Here is a 17,877-nt window from a genome sequence, read left to right on the forward strand (position 1 = left end):
AAAGATGCTTAAATGTCCATTGATACGGGTCCAGGCTTGCAATGTTTCCTTCTGAAGTATGACCCCCGGCTGCTGTATCATTGTACAAGTAAAAAACAAAATGAAAATAGTTGAAAGTTATGCAAAATTACAAAATAGAGAAACCTCAAATACAAATAACTAAAGATGGATACTAAAATGATTTCAGATACTCACCACATTTCTTAAAATGTCATATAAGCCTGGCCCCGGATTGAGAGAGGGGTTAAATCAGAGTAAATAAAAAAAAAAAATCAAAGATTGTAACCAACCCCCTGTAAAATGCAAGGTGGCACCTGGAGAGGGATACATTTATTTAGAATTTAGACATTAAGACAGTGGTGTTGTATGGAAATTCGAAACATGATTATCAGATGGGTGTAAACAATTTCAATTTAACTACACTTTAGACATGGCCCAACTTAAGCACTGAATCAAATATTTCAAGAGGATTAATTTGTGTATTTTTAGTTTGGTGAACTAATCACCAAGGGTTTCTTATAACAGTGGGAGCTAATGATCATTTACAACCTTAATTTGGATCTTTAATAAATAGGCTGACAGAACACTTCAGCATTTAACATGCCATTAAATATTTTAAGTGGAAATTATATGGCAATAAATTAATCCTATTTCATAATGTATTGGAATGAAGCTAAATGGATTAGCATGAAACAGAATGCTGATCCATTACTGCACTAAATATTTGATCAATGGCATTGGCATTCATTTATAAAGACAGATTTTGGCAGTGGTCATTTCTCCAATCAAATCAGTAAAAACAAAGACTCATTTTACATTTGGGGTAAAGAAAAAAACTAAAAAAAAATCAGTGAAGTAGATCTATGGAACATTCTAAATACAGTACTGTATATTTCTAAGTAGAAACACAGGGCCCATCCAGTTAACCATGATGAGGACTGTATTTCTTGGTAAATGGTTTTTAGTTAATCCCATTCATGAAACCATGCCAGTGACAAATAACAATTCTTATTGTCAGCCTGCCATCTTTCTAAATTTGCTTCTAAATGTAATGGCACATTTCAATTCTGTTTCGCAGTTGACAGAATGTGCTGCAAATAATTTCTCCAAGTAAAAACAGAACCATGTTTGCCAGTTCCTTACCAAAGAATTTATTCCTTTCCATTCATTTATATCTGATTGCTCAATGTCACCCAGTTAGTGTAAATGATCTTGAATTACAATGGTTTAAAAACCACAAGTGGCAGTAATCCTAAATCTGTGGTTGATACCTTTTCTGCAATTTCAGTATTCATGTCAACACAAAAACCCTTAAGCTTAGACATGCATTAGAAATAATCATAATGTGATGTAATGCACTTTAAGGAATTTAAGGATGCCTGTGGTTGATATTGCCTACAGATTGAATGAGAATCACAGGCTGTTCTAGAGTTCCCTCTAGTGGAGAAATTAAAGACTATATTAAAACCAATTATTTAAGTTTGTACAGAATCAGATGTTACTGGATATAGAGTCATACAAACAATGTTTGACTGGTTCATATGCCAGCGTTTTACACCATGATTGAGCATTTCATTAACAGTTCATTCTAGTCATCATTTTAGTTGTACAATCGTATGCCATAAAACAAAAATAATTTGTTGACAATTGTTCCTATGATGTCCCAAATGAAAATGTACAAAGGATGCCCCAGTGATCGCTGATAAAATAGTCACACTTCAGCTTCTCCAGGCCTATCAGGGCCATGCTTTCTGGCTGTAGCTGGGCACCCTCTGTGGCTTTCCTGAGGAAAACTCGATCAAATCGTAGGCGTATAGAATTAGAGATTTCATAGTTATCATTGAGAGACGTGTCCCAGGTGTATCTGCATTCCTCCGGCTTCCCCAGCATCTCCCAAACATCAGAGATACCATCTGGGAGTTCACCAAGCTTCTTCACCTATCAAAACAAACACAAACACACAAACTCACTTACCTGATTTTGACACAGTATTAAGGTTTCTTATGGAGCGTTTTATGTACTATAAATGGATTCTGATGAATCCAACAAGACATGTCAGGGGCCGTTCACACCGAATGCATATTTGCGAATGTCTTTGACCGATGTGCAACGTTTCGCTGTTTTCTCCGTTTAAATGCTGTGTCAAGTTAAATAGAAATTAAACTAATTTAAAAATCTATCTCAGGCCTCCTTTGTTCTGTTCTATTTGTTATGCTGCGTCTAGCTTTTTCAAGCGCAAAAGCGTATTTGGGCTGAACGGCCCCTTAATGGCATCATACACAACCTCCCAATCCCTAAGGTTGGTATCTCCTCCAAAAATAACTGTCTGGTCCTGTGGAGCCTCTTTTATCCATTTCCAAACTCTGCGCAGTTGATTCAAGCGTTCTTGTGAGGCAGATTTACAGCTTTCAAGGTGAGACGTCATAAAGCACAGTGGATGGCCTAAAAAGTTCACCTAAACAAACATGCAAAACGTAACAATTAGGATGCTGAATGTTTTGAATGTTCTCTGCATACATCAGACTTTTATCATAATAAAAATTAAAACAAAAATGAAGTGCAAAAAGTACATATCAAATTAACAATCTCAAGGGCTGACCAGGAGAGAGAGAGAGAGAGAGACTTACGCTTGCTATTAGCAGATTCCTACCCATCTCTGTGGTGGGATACTTCACAATGTTGCTCTGGATGAATTGCACCCTGTCCTTTCTGAGCAAAATGCCAGTGAAATAGCCCTCGTCATTGGCTGAAACACAAAGTAATGTAATAGTAATACCACATTTTATAGCATTTTATAAAGTGAGTTTGTGCCCAACTTGTTAGATGAAAATACCTTGCAGAAACTCATAATCTTTCATAACGTTCTGTAAAACCTTCAAACAAGGAGGAATAAGCTCTTGCAGCAGTACCACATCTGCACGGTGCCTGCATTAAAAATGATAATTCAGTTAATTAGAGACTTTTTGTAAGTGTTTTAGTAACACATTACAGGGTTAGTTCACCGAAAATCACCCTCATGTTATTCCAACCCAGACAAAATGGTGACTGAAGCTCTCAGTCCCTAACATTCTGCTCTAGATAATGTCTGCTACATGCATTTAAGGTGCTCTCAGTAAACTTTTCCTCATGTCATCTTGGACTTACAGTGACACCTAGTGGTGTGGATGCAGCATCATTCAAAATCAATAGTTTTCAGTTACAGATGCCATTGTAGAAATTCATTATTCACAATTAGCCATGATTAAGAGTGAAAGTGTAACAAGACGGTTACTGAGATTTAGCTAGTAGTATTCAGTCGGTTATGTGATTCTATGGTCTATGTAGAACAAAACAGCTATTACAAGGTTACTGATATGACTAGAGTCCTCATCTCATGTCAGTGGTCATGATTTTATACGTATGTTTCAAAATTACTATTAATTTCTTTAGGAGTAAAACTTTTTTAATAGGGACAAATTACCGAGTGCCCCTTTAAATGTAAATTAGTGAAACAGTGAAAGGTTTAGCAACAAAGAATTCTAAGCAACTTGAGAAACATTCTTATATAACATGTAGACTCTCTAAAGCTGATCATTAAATTTTAAAAAAAGAAAATCTGTCATTCATCACAATGGGACTCAGTTTAGTTATCCTTATAAATGTGAAGTACTGTATGTGAAATAGACCCATATTAATGTTTAGTCTCTGGAGGAGCGCATCCCAAAATATACTAACTGCATTTGGTGATGGATACTCACTTTCCTAAGCATGACAGCAGGCCTTTGGCTCGAGCGTAAACATTTTCTGTATCCAGGCCATCTATATTCCAGCTGATCACAGTCAGCTGTTTGCTTGAAGAGCTGGATTGGGTTGCCTGTTCATCAATGGACTGATCTGTGATAGATTTTCCCAGGTATGCATGGTGCAAGTAAAAACTGGTCTCACGTGTCTGGGTTGACTTGGATTCTGTTGACAGCGAGTGTACACACTGGATTGGAGCAATTTGGGTTGACTCCGTTTGGACAGATTGGGATAGGGGAGACTCTGTCTGGATTGACTGGTCGCAGGTGGACCGAACTGAAGTTTGCTGTGCACTCTGGGTTTTCTCTTGATGAGAGGTGTTTGCACCAGAACCTGAAGGTGAATTAAACATATTATCAATGAGCTCAGACATCTCTGTTGAAAGTGATGACTGCTCTTTAACAGTTACAGTGCCTCAGTGTACTCACTATGTGTTTTCATTTGGCGGCCACCATGTCCACTTGTCTCTTGTCTCTTTTTATTCTTTTTTTTCTTTTTCCCAGCTTTACCCTCAACTTTGGTGCCGACAAGGCATGAAGCATTGATATTACTGCCCACAGGCTCTCCCGGGCAGGTATGACTACGTCAGAACAAAGAGTATCATAAATACATATTTGCAAGGTAATGATAAAAAAGGAAGTAGACAGTACATTCTGTAAATCAGTTTATTCAAAAGAACATCATTTAAACACAAAACTTAAATGTTTTAAAGTAGCTAAAATTCCAGGAATCTTACCTTGGTGAACACTCTGGTTTGTCCTCCATTTCTAAAGGGGAAGATGTTCCAGTACAGTTCTGTACTGCCTCGCTGTGTTGTTCACGTATTCCAACTTTCTGAACTTCCGACTCAGGGTTTGGTCCTCTTCAACAGTGACTATGCAAGTTAAACCTGACATGAATGAGTTTATTTAGCATATGGTTTTTGCAAAACATAGTTAGGCTAATACATTAGTCAACACCTTGTGAGTCACAGCAAAAGTGAACATAACAAAAACATAACAAAGGTTGTTTTCTCGTGATCATGACTTAATTTTCTCGTGATCTCAGCATAATAAAAAGTTGTTTTTGCCTTTAATTTTCTCAAAAAACTATACAGTTATAATTGACCTGATTTACAATTCAAAGTTTATTACAAGGTATGAAGGACAATGAGAGATCCTTGGCAGGAAAGTAAAATGTATTATAGGTAATATGTAAATGTAAAGTTATGTTAATTCATTACACTTTGGTTATAAAATATTCACCTGCCCTATCCAATAGTATTCTAACCAGTCACCTTTCACATAGGCTAAATCAAACATATTAATAAACACCAGGCAGCACGTCACAAACACTTAATAAACGCTTTTTCATCAATATAGAAAGACTCGCTTTCTTCTGCACTCGACAGCAGTCAAGAAGCACGTTATGTGCTTTCCGGAAAGTACCGTTAATACTGTAATATGCGCGCACTTGGATCTAAATCGCGGCTGGCTTGACTGCAGTCATGCAGACGTCCAGGTCCCTCAAGTTGGCTGGCAATGAAATTGACCAAACGTTCAGCGTCACTGTATTGTCTACGAAAACGTTGTAGACGTGATGGTCTTCTTCTAAGGTGTCTGACACTAATCTGGAAGTTGTCAATGACTGAGAGACAGACAGCTATTTCAGCAGTGAGTCCTTGATCAAAGTAATGACATATTCGGTCATCCACTATGCACAGTGCGATTAGCTGTTGCCACCAGATAGCCTTATTGAAAACAAATTTTATGGCGTTATTTCCCTGTCAAATGTCGAGAGCGCATTATTGTAGCGCGAAAGTACATTAATGTTATGCGCGAGCGCGAATCCCTCTGCTCGCGCGCGGAATATAATGCGCCGAGCGCGAATCCCTCTGCTCGCGCGCGGGAACTGGGCGCGCGCCCTCAGATACACGCTGCTCTTGAAAGAATTTTCTCTGCGCTCGCTCAGAGAATATGCCTGCACTTAAAACGTGTTCATTGCAATCGCGAATCTCTCCTCTTCGCTTAAAGTAAGCGTGTTTGTGCTTAGACTGTGTCCCGTGCGTTCGCGCATGCCCAAGTACTCTTCTCTTCGATTTCTTTCTCTTTGCTCTTGGCATAAACGCTGTCAAAACGGCAACAACCAATCAGAAAAGGCTTCAACGACTGACCAATGAAAACGCGACATCGTACATGGAATCTTATTGGTTGATATTGAACCGCACATGTTCATGTGTTCAATCAAGACGATTCAATTCAATCAAGACGATTCAATTCAATCAAGACGAGCCGAGATGGATCCGCAGAATCGACGATCTCAGGTAAACAGTTTTATTTGTTTTGATGTTAAATATGTCAAATGTATCTTAGAAATGTCTGGGAAGAGGGCGATTGGATTATTTTACATATAAATTACCTAGACTGTCAACCACATTCATACTACAGAGCTATGCCCATTGTAGTGAGATTTTTGAGCCAAATAGATTTGAAAGCCGATTCAAAAGGCAAAAATAATATTTTATGTCTGATAATTAACACATTGTCTCGTGCAATCACACCAGTGATTAAACATTAAGTACGTAGCGAGATCAACTGCTAAATTAAAATCTGAAAAAAGACTTGGGAGATAAGGTGGCAACATGCCCCGTAAAATTATGCTAGTCCTATATCTATTATGGCTGTCACGAATGAAGTGATGTGAAATGAAAAGTGTCATCTGCAATAGATTTTCTTTATCGCGGATTGCAGCGTTGAGTGTTATAACGTTAATCAATCACCCACTTTCTGTTGAGCTTAATTAATGCAGTTTGGCCAATCAGAGGCATTTTGATTAAAGGACAAGTTCGGTATTTTACACTTAAAGCCCTGTTTTAAGATCGTTTCTGATGAAATAGAACGGTTAAGATTAAAATTTGGACCAAGGCATCATAAAACCAACGCACATGGCACCCTTTAGCGTCAATATGAGACGCAGATATATATGGGCCAGAAGAGCCTCCTAGTGGTCTAACCCTAACCAATCTTTCAATCTTAACCGTTCTATTTCATCAGAAACGATCTTAAAACAGGGCTTTAAGTGTAAAATACCGAACTTGTCCTTTAATCAAAATGCCTCTGATTGGCCAAACTGCATTAATTAAGCTCAACAGAAAGTGGGTGATTGATTAACGTTATAACACTCAATGCTGCAATCCGCGATAAAGAAAATCTATTGCAGATGACACTTTTCATTTCATATCACTTCATTCGTGACAGCCATAATAGATATAGGACTAGCATAATTTTACGGGGCATGTTGCCACCTTATCTCCCCAAGTCTTTTTTCAGATTTTAATTTAGCAGTTGATCTCGCTACGCATTCTAATGTTTAATCACTGGTGTGATTGCACGAGACAATGTGTTAATTATCAGACGTAAAATATTATTTTTGCCTTTTGAATCGGCTTTCAAATCTATTTGGCTCAAAAATCTCACTACAATGGGCATAGCTATGGGCTGAAATATGTGCCACCAGAAACTGAATTTGAACCATTTATATTTGAATTTGAATGGCTAAACTTGAATAATTGCATTGAAAAACTGAATTTGAATCACATAATTTGAAATTGTATTGTTTAATTAAAATTGAATTTATTCAAAAACTGAATCTGAATTGTATCATTTGAAATTGAATTTATTAGTTTGGAACTGAAGTCCAATAAAATTTGATCCTCAACTCTCTATATATCTTCACATTCACTTCTCACAATTCAGATTCAGTTCTTAAATTCAATTTTAAGTTACTGAGACAGATATCCGGGTAGTTGGAGGATGAAGGAAGAGCAATCGAGCGCAGATCGATAGATAGCGTTCATTGGTTGGTTTCACGTGACGTCACGCTGCTGCATCGCGAGAGCGCGCAATTCAGATGGAGGGCAGGAAGTGAAATAGCTGAGGATCTGCCGTCTGGCAAAATGCCAATGTTTTGTGTAGTTTACGGCTGCTCCAATCGTTCTAATCGAGAAAAGGGAAAGGGTTTTTATAGAGTAGATTTCTCGATTTTTAACGTACGTCTGCGGTCGGGAGGAGCAGAGTCCGTTAATGCCCGTGTCTGCAGCGACCACTTCGTCGGAGGTATGTTAGCTAGACAACGTGTTTTTTGTGCCTGTGGTTATATAGCATTAGGTTGTCATTAAATGCTCATTTACTTAGTAATGCTTATTAAGTTACCGGTAGTCTAATATGGACTTCATTGGGGCTTTTTAGGTTGCCCTAGCGCTTGTCTAATCTTTCGGAGTCTGTTGTCCCATTGGAGTAAGGAGGAGGGATAATAATCAGTCAGTCCAGTACCTGAGCCCTCACACATGTAGTGTCCAATACCTGATCCCTGCTTCTTGGCTCTGATGATGATAAGTAAGAGGACAGGGAGTAGTAGTACCTGAGCCCCGACACATATCAGTCTGTTAATATGTTTTCAACAAGTGTAATACTTTTATCCACTAGTCCAATTGTACTGGCTATATGTATTATATGTAATGAAATGGATTCTAATCTGTTATTGCACACCATGTTCTTGTTATTATAACAATTGTTGAAAAATCTAATCTTGTAAATAAACCACCATGTATAATTCTGTCTTCTCAATGGCATTTAATCTTTTCATTTAAATTATACAACAACCAGAACTCACAAAGACCACACTCATAACAATAGTCAAAATGTAGAGTGCCTAGATCCTTTCATTACATTATACATGTGAGTTTGTAACTTGCTGTCCCAGTATTTCTGGAGTATACCGTTTCTAAAAAGCACTCAACTTTAGGGATAACATCATCCCAAAGTTCAAGATCGGGCAAAATCCTTTCAACAAAAATGTCATTGTGGTTCCACACAACAAAATCACAGTACTCAGCGTCTACAATGTGAAGCTGACCCTGAACTTGGTAGTAGTAGTCATGTGTCCGGTCCAGCATGACATTATAATAATAATAATGCATTTTATTTAATGGCCTTTCATAACACCCAAGGTCACCTCACAAGCAATATACAGGTCACTGCATAAGACAATACACACAACAAACAAGCCGCATACAGATAAAGTGCATTAAAAACTCAATACCATATGTTATAAAAAAGCTTGTATAAAAAGATATGTCTTAAGACGCGTTTTAAAAGTCAACAAGCAGTCGCTATTGCGAACATCAAGGGGAAGAGATTATCCCCATCATTGATGAGGCAGAAGCCCTTTTCCCCAGCACACAAGCGCAGGTTGGCTTCATCTTGGTGAGAGTGTGGACACTAAAATCACAAAGAGAAGGACACGTGAACAATAGATTAACAAATATATTTTCTGCCTTTTTGCTCAGTTTAGGACTTGAGACACGACTCAGACTCGAGATTTAGGGACTTTACTACAACAGAGACTGTAATATTACCTTAATCTCAGCAGATGCCAGTTCCGTGACAGTCACAAGCAACAATCCCATCAGGGAGGACCCCATGTATGGCCACTTGGGGTTCAGCCAGAGACCACTGTCCATACAGGAGAAGCCTGCATGCTCCCGACCCATCAGCTTCTCATAGACTCCTCTGGCTTGTGCTTCATGTTTGCATCCATAACTGTACACAGTACACATGCAAAACATGAAAAGGAAATGATTACTTAGTATTGGATGTGTAGAGCCAGTTCAGTGATTTAAATGCCATTTCCCTAACCCCTATACTTAGTTCTACTCCTGCATAACCATAGTCTTATAACCCTATAACTAATAACTAACGTGCACCAAAGCAATGTGTTACTATACATTTCATTTAATATTCCATCAGTAAGATACATTTACTTAACAGACAAGCTTCTTTTTATCCAAATTATACCCTCTGTTGTCAGTGTTTCTTTTCTGGACATAAACACAGTTTACACGCGGCCTTACCTCTGCCTTACCCTAATTCAAACCCTAAATACCTTGTAGCGGCTGTGGTGAACCTATATGCTTCTGGGTAGCATATGGCCTTGATCAAGCTCTTGGATGGTTGCTGTGGGTTGGTCTTAATAGCTTGTTTCAGCTTGGAAGCAGTTATGCGTCCAGCTCTTTGCCTAAACCAAATCCTGCATGCACTCTGACTTCGAGTTGCCCTCTCTACAGCCTGGACCTGGGACATGATGAGCTCTTCTAGCTGGAATACCTGGCATAGCTCTCCAAGCTCTTTGGGGGTAGCTGCAGAGTCTCTGGTGTTCTGTATTCAAGAACAGTTTTAGGAAGCATACTAGATTTGGGGATGAATTCTTTGTAGTAAGGCTCCCTAGCCATCAGTGCTGCACTCCTTGGACAGTTTTTGCTTAAAGTCTCAAAAAAACTAGCATATGTTTCTGACCCTCTCTTCACTCTTGGGCATGAAGTGATTTCCCAACCTGGTTTTCAGTTGTCCTGCCATCAATAGAACGGTCAAGCTTTTTTTTTTTTGGCTTTAGCAGAGGAGAAGTCGATCAGAGCTACTGGAGCAGCAGGAATCTGAAAATAAGTTAACACAAAGAAGATCATTAAGTCCACATTTCTGTGGTCCATAACCATAACATATCTATATGCAGTATAAATCTGCCGTTTATCCTATGGCTGTGAGCAAAACAGGTAAGGCTATCATCACAGGATTGAGATGCCAAACTGTGTTTATGTGGGTCTTTGCTGTCTTAGCTTCTCTTTGTCCAACAGGGAAATTGTGACGGACCACATTGTCACAAGCTACACATGTTAAGGCAGAATATAGAATAGAAATAATTTAATAATCCCCAACATTAGGTATGATGGAATATAATGAAAATCCCCTAAAAGAAGATGAAATGTAGATGAAGACAAGCAATCTGCCTGATGAAGTAACCAAAGGGGCACAATATAAACATTAATTTAACATCATAATTTAGCCTACAGTTACACAGTGTCCAAAAAATACAGTGTCACCTTACCTTTTTACATGTGATGGCATCAGCCACTTGCACTGCTCTGTTGTGCAGGAAGCTGTATCGCTTTCTTTCGAAGTGTAAATGTGCTATTTTTGTGTTCTAGTCAAACGGAATTAACTAACTTATGCATTCAATTCAAATGAATAGGGCTAGTGCTATGGTGTAATTGCCCTGAAGTTTATGGCCTTACATTATGCTAGCACCTGCCAAACACAGCGACACATAACTTACACGCTTACTACTCTCTCTCTCTCTCTCTCTCTCTCTCTCTCTCAGTAAGCAGTAACGTTACTCTGACAATGACAACCACGAGGAGAAGTTAAAGGGGAAAAAAAAAAAATCACACTGAAGACATGACCAGTCTACTTGGCGGCGGCTAACACTAGCTACGTTTGCAACAACATTTTCACCGGAGGAAGAGGCAAACGCTTAGAAATAATAAACACCAGGCAAAAATGTTGTTACCAGAGCTAGTAGGCTACCATAAAAACGTGGGATTATAGCTACTGTGTTTGCAACGTCGGGAGAAAGATTTAATTTCCCTGTTTCTACAAAATAGCTATAACATTAACAACAGTTAAACAAAAGATCGTTAGATCGTAAAAAAAAATGTCATTACCGTATTTGTCCCAGCCGAATCCATGGTGGTGGTCACGCAAGTCAGGCAGCACTTCTTCTTTGTTTCATGGCGGGTAACGCCCTGTGCTCCAAAACATTGGTGCTGATTGGCCCAAGAGGAGTCCTGTGCGCCAATGAACGCTATCTATCGATCTGCGCTCGATTGCTCTTCCTTCATCCTCCAACTACCCGGATGTCTGTCTCAGTAACTTGAAATTGAATTTGAGAACTGAATCTGAATTGTGAGAAGTGAATGTGAAGATATATAGAGAGTTTAATTTTCAGTGAGGATCAAATTTTATTGGACTTCAGTTCCAAACGAATAAATTCAATTTCAAATGATACAATTCAGATTCAGTTTTTGAATAAATTCAATTTTAAATAAACAATACAATTTCAAATTATGTGATTCAAATTCAGTTTTTCAATGCAATTATTCAAGTTTAGCCATTCAAATTCAAATATAAAGGGTTCAAATTCAGATTCTGGTGGCACATATTTCAGCCCATACATAGCTCTGTAGTATGAATGTGGTTGACAGTCTAGGTAATTTATATGTAAAATAATCCAATCGCCCTCTTCCCAGACATTTCTAAGATACATTTGACATATTTAACATCAAAACAAATAAAACTGTTTACCTGAGATCGTCGATTCTGCGGATCCATCTCGGCTCGTCTTGATTGAATTGAATCGTCTTGATTGAACACATGAACATGTGCGGTTCAATATCAACCAATAAGATTCCATGTACGATGTCGCGTTTTCATTGGTCAGTCGTTGAAGCCTTTTCTGATTGGTTGTTGCCGTTTTGACAGCGTTTATGCCAAGAGCAAAGAGAAAGAAATCGAAGAGAAGAGTACTTGGGCATGCGCGAACGCACGGGACACAGTCTAAGCACAAACACGCTTACTTTAAGCGAAGAGGAGAGATTCGCGATTGCAATGAACACGTTTTAAGTGCAGGCATATTCTCTGAGCGAGCGCAGAGAAAATTCTTTCAAGAGCAGCGTGTATCTGAGAGCGCGCGCCCAGTTCCCGCGCGCGAGCAGAGGGATTCGCGCTCGGCGCATTATATTCCGCGCGCGAGCAGAGGGATTCGCGCTCGCGCATAACATTAATGTACTTTCGCGCTACAATAATGCGCTCTCGACATTTGACAGGGAAATATCGCCATAAAATTTTTGTTATGTCGAGATCACGAGAAAATTAAGTCATTATCACGAGAAAACAACCTTTGTTATGTCGAGATCACGAGAAATCGAGACAAAATAATAATAATGACGCAAGGCCACTTTGAGCTTCCGTAGTATATAGTATATCTTAAATCAGAAGTATGTAATTTCACAATTTACATCATTTACATTACATTTTCCTCTGTTCAAAAGACTTACATTTCTATAGAGCTTCAGTTAAATGTCCCTCGGGTACACAACCATACAGTCAAAATACTTGGAAGATTGAGATACAATAATGCAATTATTTAAAATAAATTCGTGCGTACAATAGCTAAATTCCAAAGTTCTTCATGTTGAAGATGGAATATTAGGTTTCTGTTTTCGTCTCTGCCCATGACGAAATGGGAGGGACAAGGCTATGGAGTCAATTCCACGCCACATATATTTGCAAAAATATAAAGTATTGCAAAATAAAATAAAGTTTTGCAAAAGAAAAAAAGTATTGAGCAAAAAAAAACAAAACATTTTTTATATTTCTTTAATTTTAATTAACATATATTTGCAAAAATGAAGTATGACAAAAGTAAAATAAAGTATCGAGAGAAAAAAAAGAAAGTTTTGCAAACAAAAATAAAGAATTGCAAAATATAAATAAAATATAGCAAAAACCAAGATATAATTAATTGCAGAAATCAATGACTGTTGTAAAAGAAACTAAAGAACGTTTATCCTTTTTTTATCTCTGCAACAGATTTTTAGGCAGCAATGATTTTGCCACACATCTTTTTCTTTACAATGCCTACTAATTATTTAGCAACACTCCTTTTAGTCTGCATTTCCATCACGTGTGAGCTCATGATACTGTTTTGCCTTTGCGCTTCACTTTTCTGTGCGTTTCACTCTATGGCACTGTTTTGATGTGGGGGTGGAGTCAGGGGATTGGGCAAAAAAAAAAAAAAATTTTTTTTTTGCTCAATACTTTTTTCTTTGGCAAAACTTTATTTTATTTTGCAATACTTAATATTTTTGCAAATATATGTGGCGTGGAATTGACTCCATACAAGGCCTGTCTCTGCTAAATACTTCCTGATCTCAGGTTTTGTGTAAGCAACTACAATTCTGAGTAAAGAAGGTGGTTGGCTGCATTTTTCCAAATGTTAACCCTACAAGTTTGGGAGATTGACACAGAGGCTAAGTGGGACTTTTCTAGTTTGAAAATGCTAAATAGCATAGGCTATGTTAATTCTTCTGAATCAGCTGAACAAAGAGATTTGAAGGGCTATTTATTAAAAATTATAGGCCTACCAGAGCTGCAACAACCCAATCATTTTGTTATTTTTTTTACTCAGGATTATATGCATTATTATTGAGGCTCATTAATGTACACAAGTTCATTGTGAGGACGATGGCAATGGAAAAACCTTGAGTGAGAAAACAAATTTAACACATAAATATGTTGTCAACTTCAATACAAAACTTCAACTTGTCCCTCCTTTTCTTAAAAAAAATAAAATAATAATAATAAAATCTCTGTCATACTGAGGCACTTACAATGGAATTGAATGGGGCCACTATGAATTAAAATTAAAATACAGTTTTAAAAGTATAGCCATAAGACAGAAACAATATGCATTTACATTATTGTAATAAAAAAAAAAAGCACTTACTAACCTTTTCTGTGAAGTTATATCAAATTTTACAACATAAAGTTGTAAACCCCCAAACGACTATAAATACGACTATTTAAACAACTTTACAGCTTAAATAATACACCAGTTTTAATAGAATTCATGGAAGCTTCACATTTTTGCCTTTAAACCCTTCACAAATGGGAGTCCTCCCTTTTATTTCCATTGTAATATATATATATATATATATATATATATATATATATATCAGATTTTTGCTGTTAAATAAAAGGAAGGACAAGTCAAAATTATTTTTGTGGTAATCGAAATTATGCCACAAATGCTGTCAAATGAGTTTAACTTGTATTGAACCCAGAATATTCCTTTAAAGATGGGACACACTGGTTTTAAGTTTGTGTTCATTCCTCAACAAGCCAAAGAATAATCAAGAGCTTTAAAAACAACCTTTTGACAAAAGGAATCACATGGAGTTTCTGGAGTACTGAATAAACACCATAAAAGAGTTGCAATTCAAATATTAGAGCCAAATTAGTCATTAAACTATTTCTTCATGTCTTTCATCTTCCACTGAATAAGCACAAGTCATATTTGTTTAGTTTGGACTTCTCTGAGTAAAGACGAGTGAGTGGTTTGTAAACTCCATTCATCCAGAGTAATGCTTACCAGACATGGGACAATATGATCAAACATGATGCAATCATAGAAAATGATAAAGGACAACCGGGAGAGAGTCAGATTTTGCAAGATCATGCAAGCATGAAACTATACAGTTTACACAATTAGTGGCATCTGTGTACCAGCACTTAATGTATACATGATGAACATTGTAAGTTGCAACCTTTATGAGGACCCATTTTACTGACCTAGCAAAATGTATTAACTAATTTACTATTAATTAATAAAAAACATGTGGACAAAGCAATTGGAACTTTTAAAAGATTGACATATTTTACATTTATTTAAAACAAGCTGGTAAGTAAAGACATTATTTTAGAAAGCGTTTTTTATTTGGAAACAGTTATAGAACAGCACTGGAAGTCCCGCGAGCAAAAAATGACGCTCCTTTATCATGGACTTTAAAATGAAAAATCTTTCTTTGGTTGTACATGACATCTTCTCTCTGTCTCCACCAAACCTCCATCTGAAATTACCATTGAAATCTCAGATTAGTTCAGAGCAGTACATTCCAAATTACCATTGACCTTTAATATGAAACCGCACCTGTCCGTGTATGTCCCTGCAGTAACCAGTGGGCAGCCCCTCTACATGTAGCGCCAAGCTGCACTGGTGAAGGAGTCCCCTCTGAAGAAGGTTTGATCCTTCTTCATCATCATCATCTGCATCCTCCTCCTCACACCTAACCAGAATTACCATATTTCCCTGGATATTGACAGACATTATTTACAGCAATAGATCTTAAAACGGTATGAGAGCAACTAAAGTACATGTTACATAAAGTAATTGAGTTACATAAAGCAACATACATTTTTACTTTTGATTTTCTTGGGGGTGAAATGTGGCCTCGACATGTTTTCATGATATTCACCAAATGTAACAAAATTAAGTATTAAATCAATAGTTTGGCAATTTTTAGGGACTGATCCAAAAAGCAAAGCTTACAAACATTCTGTCTCACCTGTAACTCTGAACATATGGTGGCTTGGCAGTAGAGGGTAAAGTCTAGTACTGCTCCAACTCGAACACCTAAACTTAGGAGTACACTCAGATCGTCTATGAGTAATACTGGAGGACCCCTTGTTTCACCATTATTATGATCCCCACTCTGACGCACTGAACTTTCCACAAACTTGAATAGACATTCCAGACCAACGCCTGGCGACCTAGAAAAACAAAAAGCTATGGCAACACAAATCTTTGTTTTCCTTTCATATTTGACTTTAAATAATCTGAGGAAGGGAGGGTTGAGATAAATTCAGTTCAAACTAGATTTTTACATTTTCTGAAGAAAATGTGAGTAGTGCTTGCCCATTAAAAAAGTCACATGGTGGGTCTGGGCTGGACTTGATTAGGGCTGGACAAGTCGCAGAAAGTTGAAGATGTAGGGTTTGGGGTTTGTTCAAATCCCTTATAATATGAGCAATAACTTGTATTGAGTATGAAGTATGAAAAATGCTAAATGTGCTTGATACATGCCTCATATAACTCAAAGGTTGTGTCCCTTGACTGGTGTCGTCCTGTAATATAACTCCAAGAGACTCCTTTAGTCCTTCGAGAAACACTAGTTGACCCTTGTCCCTTGCCTGGACCAGACTTACACCCTAAACAGGAACATTGTTTCAAGTCAAGTCAAGTGGTTTGACTACGAGTCCAAAACATACACTTGCTATCAAATTATCTCTGAAAAATGAAAACGAGTAAGTACATTTAAGAGATATTCCAGGTTCAGTCCAAGTTAAAGTCAATCGACTGCATTCGTGTGAAAATGTTATTTACCTCACAAACGTTTTTTTGACTTGTTAATCCTTTTCTTTAAAAAAAAAAAAAAAGATCCAAAAATCAAGGTTAAAGTAAGGCACTTATAATGGAAGTGAATGGGGCCAGTTTTGGACGGTTAAAAGGCAGAAATGTGAAGCTTATCTTTTTATAATATATATTGTCATGGCAACAAAGTTGCAAAATTAAAGAAAACATCAGACAGAAAAAGGTTAGAAAGCGACTTTATCACACTGAAATCATGTTAAACATTGATAAATCATTGTATAAGTCTTGTGGCTATACTTTTGAAACAGTGTGCGTTTTAACGTTTACAAATTGGCCCCATTTATTTCCATTGTAAGCGCTTCACTTTTTTACCAGAAAAGGAGGAACAAATTCAAACTTAATTTTCAAGGGTAATTTACATTATGCTACAAATGCTGTTGATTAAGCTTAAATTATATTAAACGAGGAATATTCCTTTAACTAACTTACCAGCCTTTGACCGACAGCATTGTAGTGGCTGAAGGACTGCACAAGACCCAAAAAGCACACCTTGCAACCAGCTGAAAGCATACAGGTTTAAAAAAAAATAAGTCTCTTTAAAGATGAATCTATCTGAACAGATTTTTCTCACTATCCAGGTCACTTACCACGTAAATAGAAAGAAAGGTAATGATAAATGAGGAATGATGCATCAGTTTTTCTGTCAGACAGCAAGATAAAGTCGCTCTACAATTATACAAACAACATCCGTTACATTGAATACATGATTTCATCTGGGCCACATGACATTAGGTGAGCTGCATTAAGGGTGTCAAGAGATGTGAATAATAATTAGTTACCGATTTGAAACGGTCTGGACTGGAATTGAGAATACTGTTCAGTTCTGGAAACATGTCTGTAAAATAATAACGTCTTCTTTACTTTTTACGTTAGTCAAACGACATTTTATCATGCTGGCGATAAAAAGAAACAAATACTCTTGTAAACAAACATATCGCGTATACAAGTGTATGTAGCACTATTATCAGGCAAAATATCAACAAAGGATGGCTAAATAATATGCTTTACCGAAAAAGTACATTAAATGAGAGGCTACCTACCGGAACTGTCGCTTATATTTATGTAGAAATAAATATGAAGCTCAAAATCTCATGTTGACACATTAGTCAGTTGAACGCAAGGCAACGTGGGTACGGATGCCGCACGAGGACATCCTTGCTCCGAAAAGCTCGTTTCGGTACTGAGTACTGTAGTTTAAATGTCATTTGTCCCAAAATATGTACGATATGATGGAAA

At 37.3% G+C, this 17,877-nt stretch overlaps 2 protein-coding genes across 6 annotated transcripts; both read right to left on the minus strand.

Annotated features, from left to right (window-relative positions):
* Positions 1-328: 328 nt before the first annotated feature.
* LOC127657515 (tyrosyl-DNA phosphodiesterase 2) lies at positions 329-12,874 on the minus strand. 5 transcript variants are annotated; one of them, XM_052146339.1, is made up of 8 exons: positions 12,707-12,874; positions 4,517-4,654; positions 4,209-4,360; positions 3,738-4,113; positions 2,834-2,925; positions 2,628-2,746; positions 2,285-2,455; positions 329-1,938 (listed from the first exon to the last, which is right to left on the minus strand). In XM_052146339.1, exons 2-8 carry the CDS (start codon positions 4,543-4,545, stop codon positions 1,654-1,656), a joined length of 1,224 nt encoding a protein of 407 aa, XP_052002299.1. In that variant the 5' UTR covers positions 4,546-4,654; positions 12,707-12,874; the 3' UTR covers positions 329-1,653. The 5 variants fall into 5 exon arrangements, with proteins under 5 accessions (XP_052002299.1, XP_052002297.1, XP_052002301.1 ...); XM_052146337.1 differs by having other exon boundaries at positions 4,517-4,669; XM_052146341.1 differs by lacking the exon at positions 12,707-12,874 and adding an exon at positions 5,233-5,978 and having other exon boundaries at positions 4,517-4,669.
* A 927-nt stretch (positions 12,875-13,801) lies between these two features.
* On the minus strand, positions 13,802-17,805 carry elp6 (elongator acetyltransferase complex subunit 6). Its single transcript, XM_052147287.1, has 8 exons — positions 17,682-17,805; positions 17,421-17,476; positions 17,229-17,307; positions 17,071-17,141; positions 16,294-16,418; positions 15,776-15,980; positions 15,361-15,519; positions 13,802-15,280 (listed from the first exon to the last, which is right to left on the minus strand). The coding sequence occupies exons 2-8, from the start codon at positions 17,472-17,474 to the stop codon at positions 15,158-15,160; spliced, it is 816 nt and encodes a 271-aa protein (XP_052003247.1). The 5' UTR covers positions 17,475-17,476; positions 17,682-17,805; the 3' UTR covers positions 13,802-15,157.
* Between the last annotated feature and the right edge of the window lie 72 nt (positions 17,806-17,877).

The sequence above is a fragment of the Xyrauchen texanus genome, chromosome 17, assembly GCF_025860055.1.
Source record: "Xyrauchen texanus isolate HMW12.3.18 chromosome 17, RBS_HiC_50CHRs, whole genome shotgun sequence".
NCBI classification, from domain to species: domain Eukaryota; kingdom Metazoa; phylum Chordata; class Actinopteri; order Cypriniformes; family Catostomidae; genus Xyrauchen; species Xyrauchen texanus.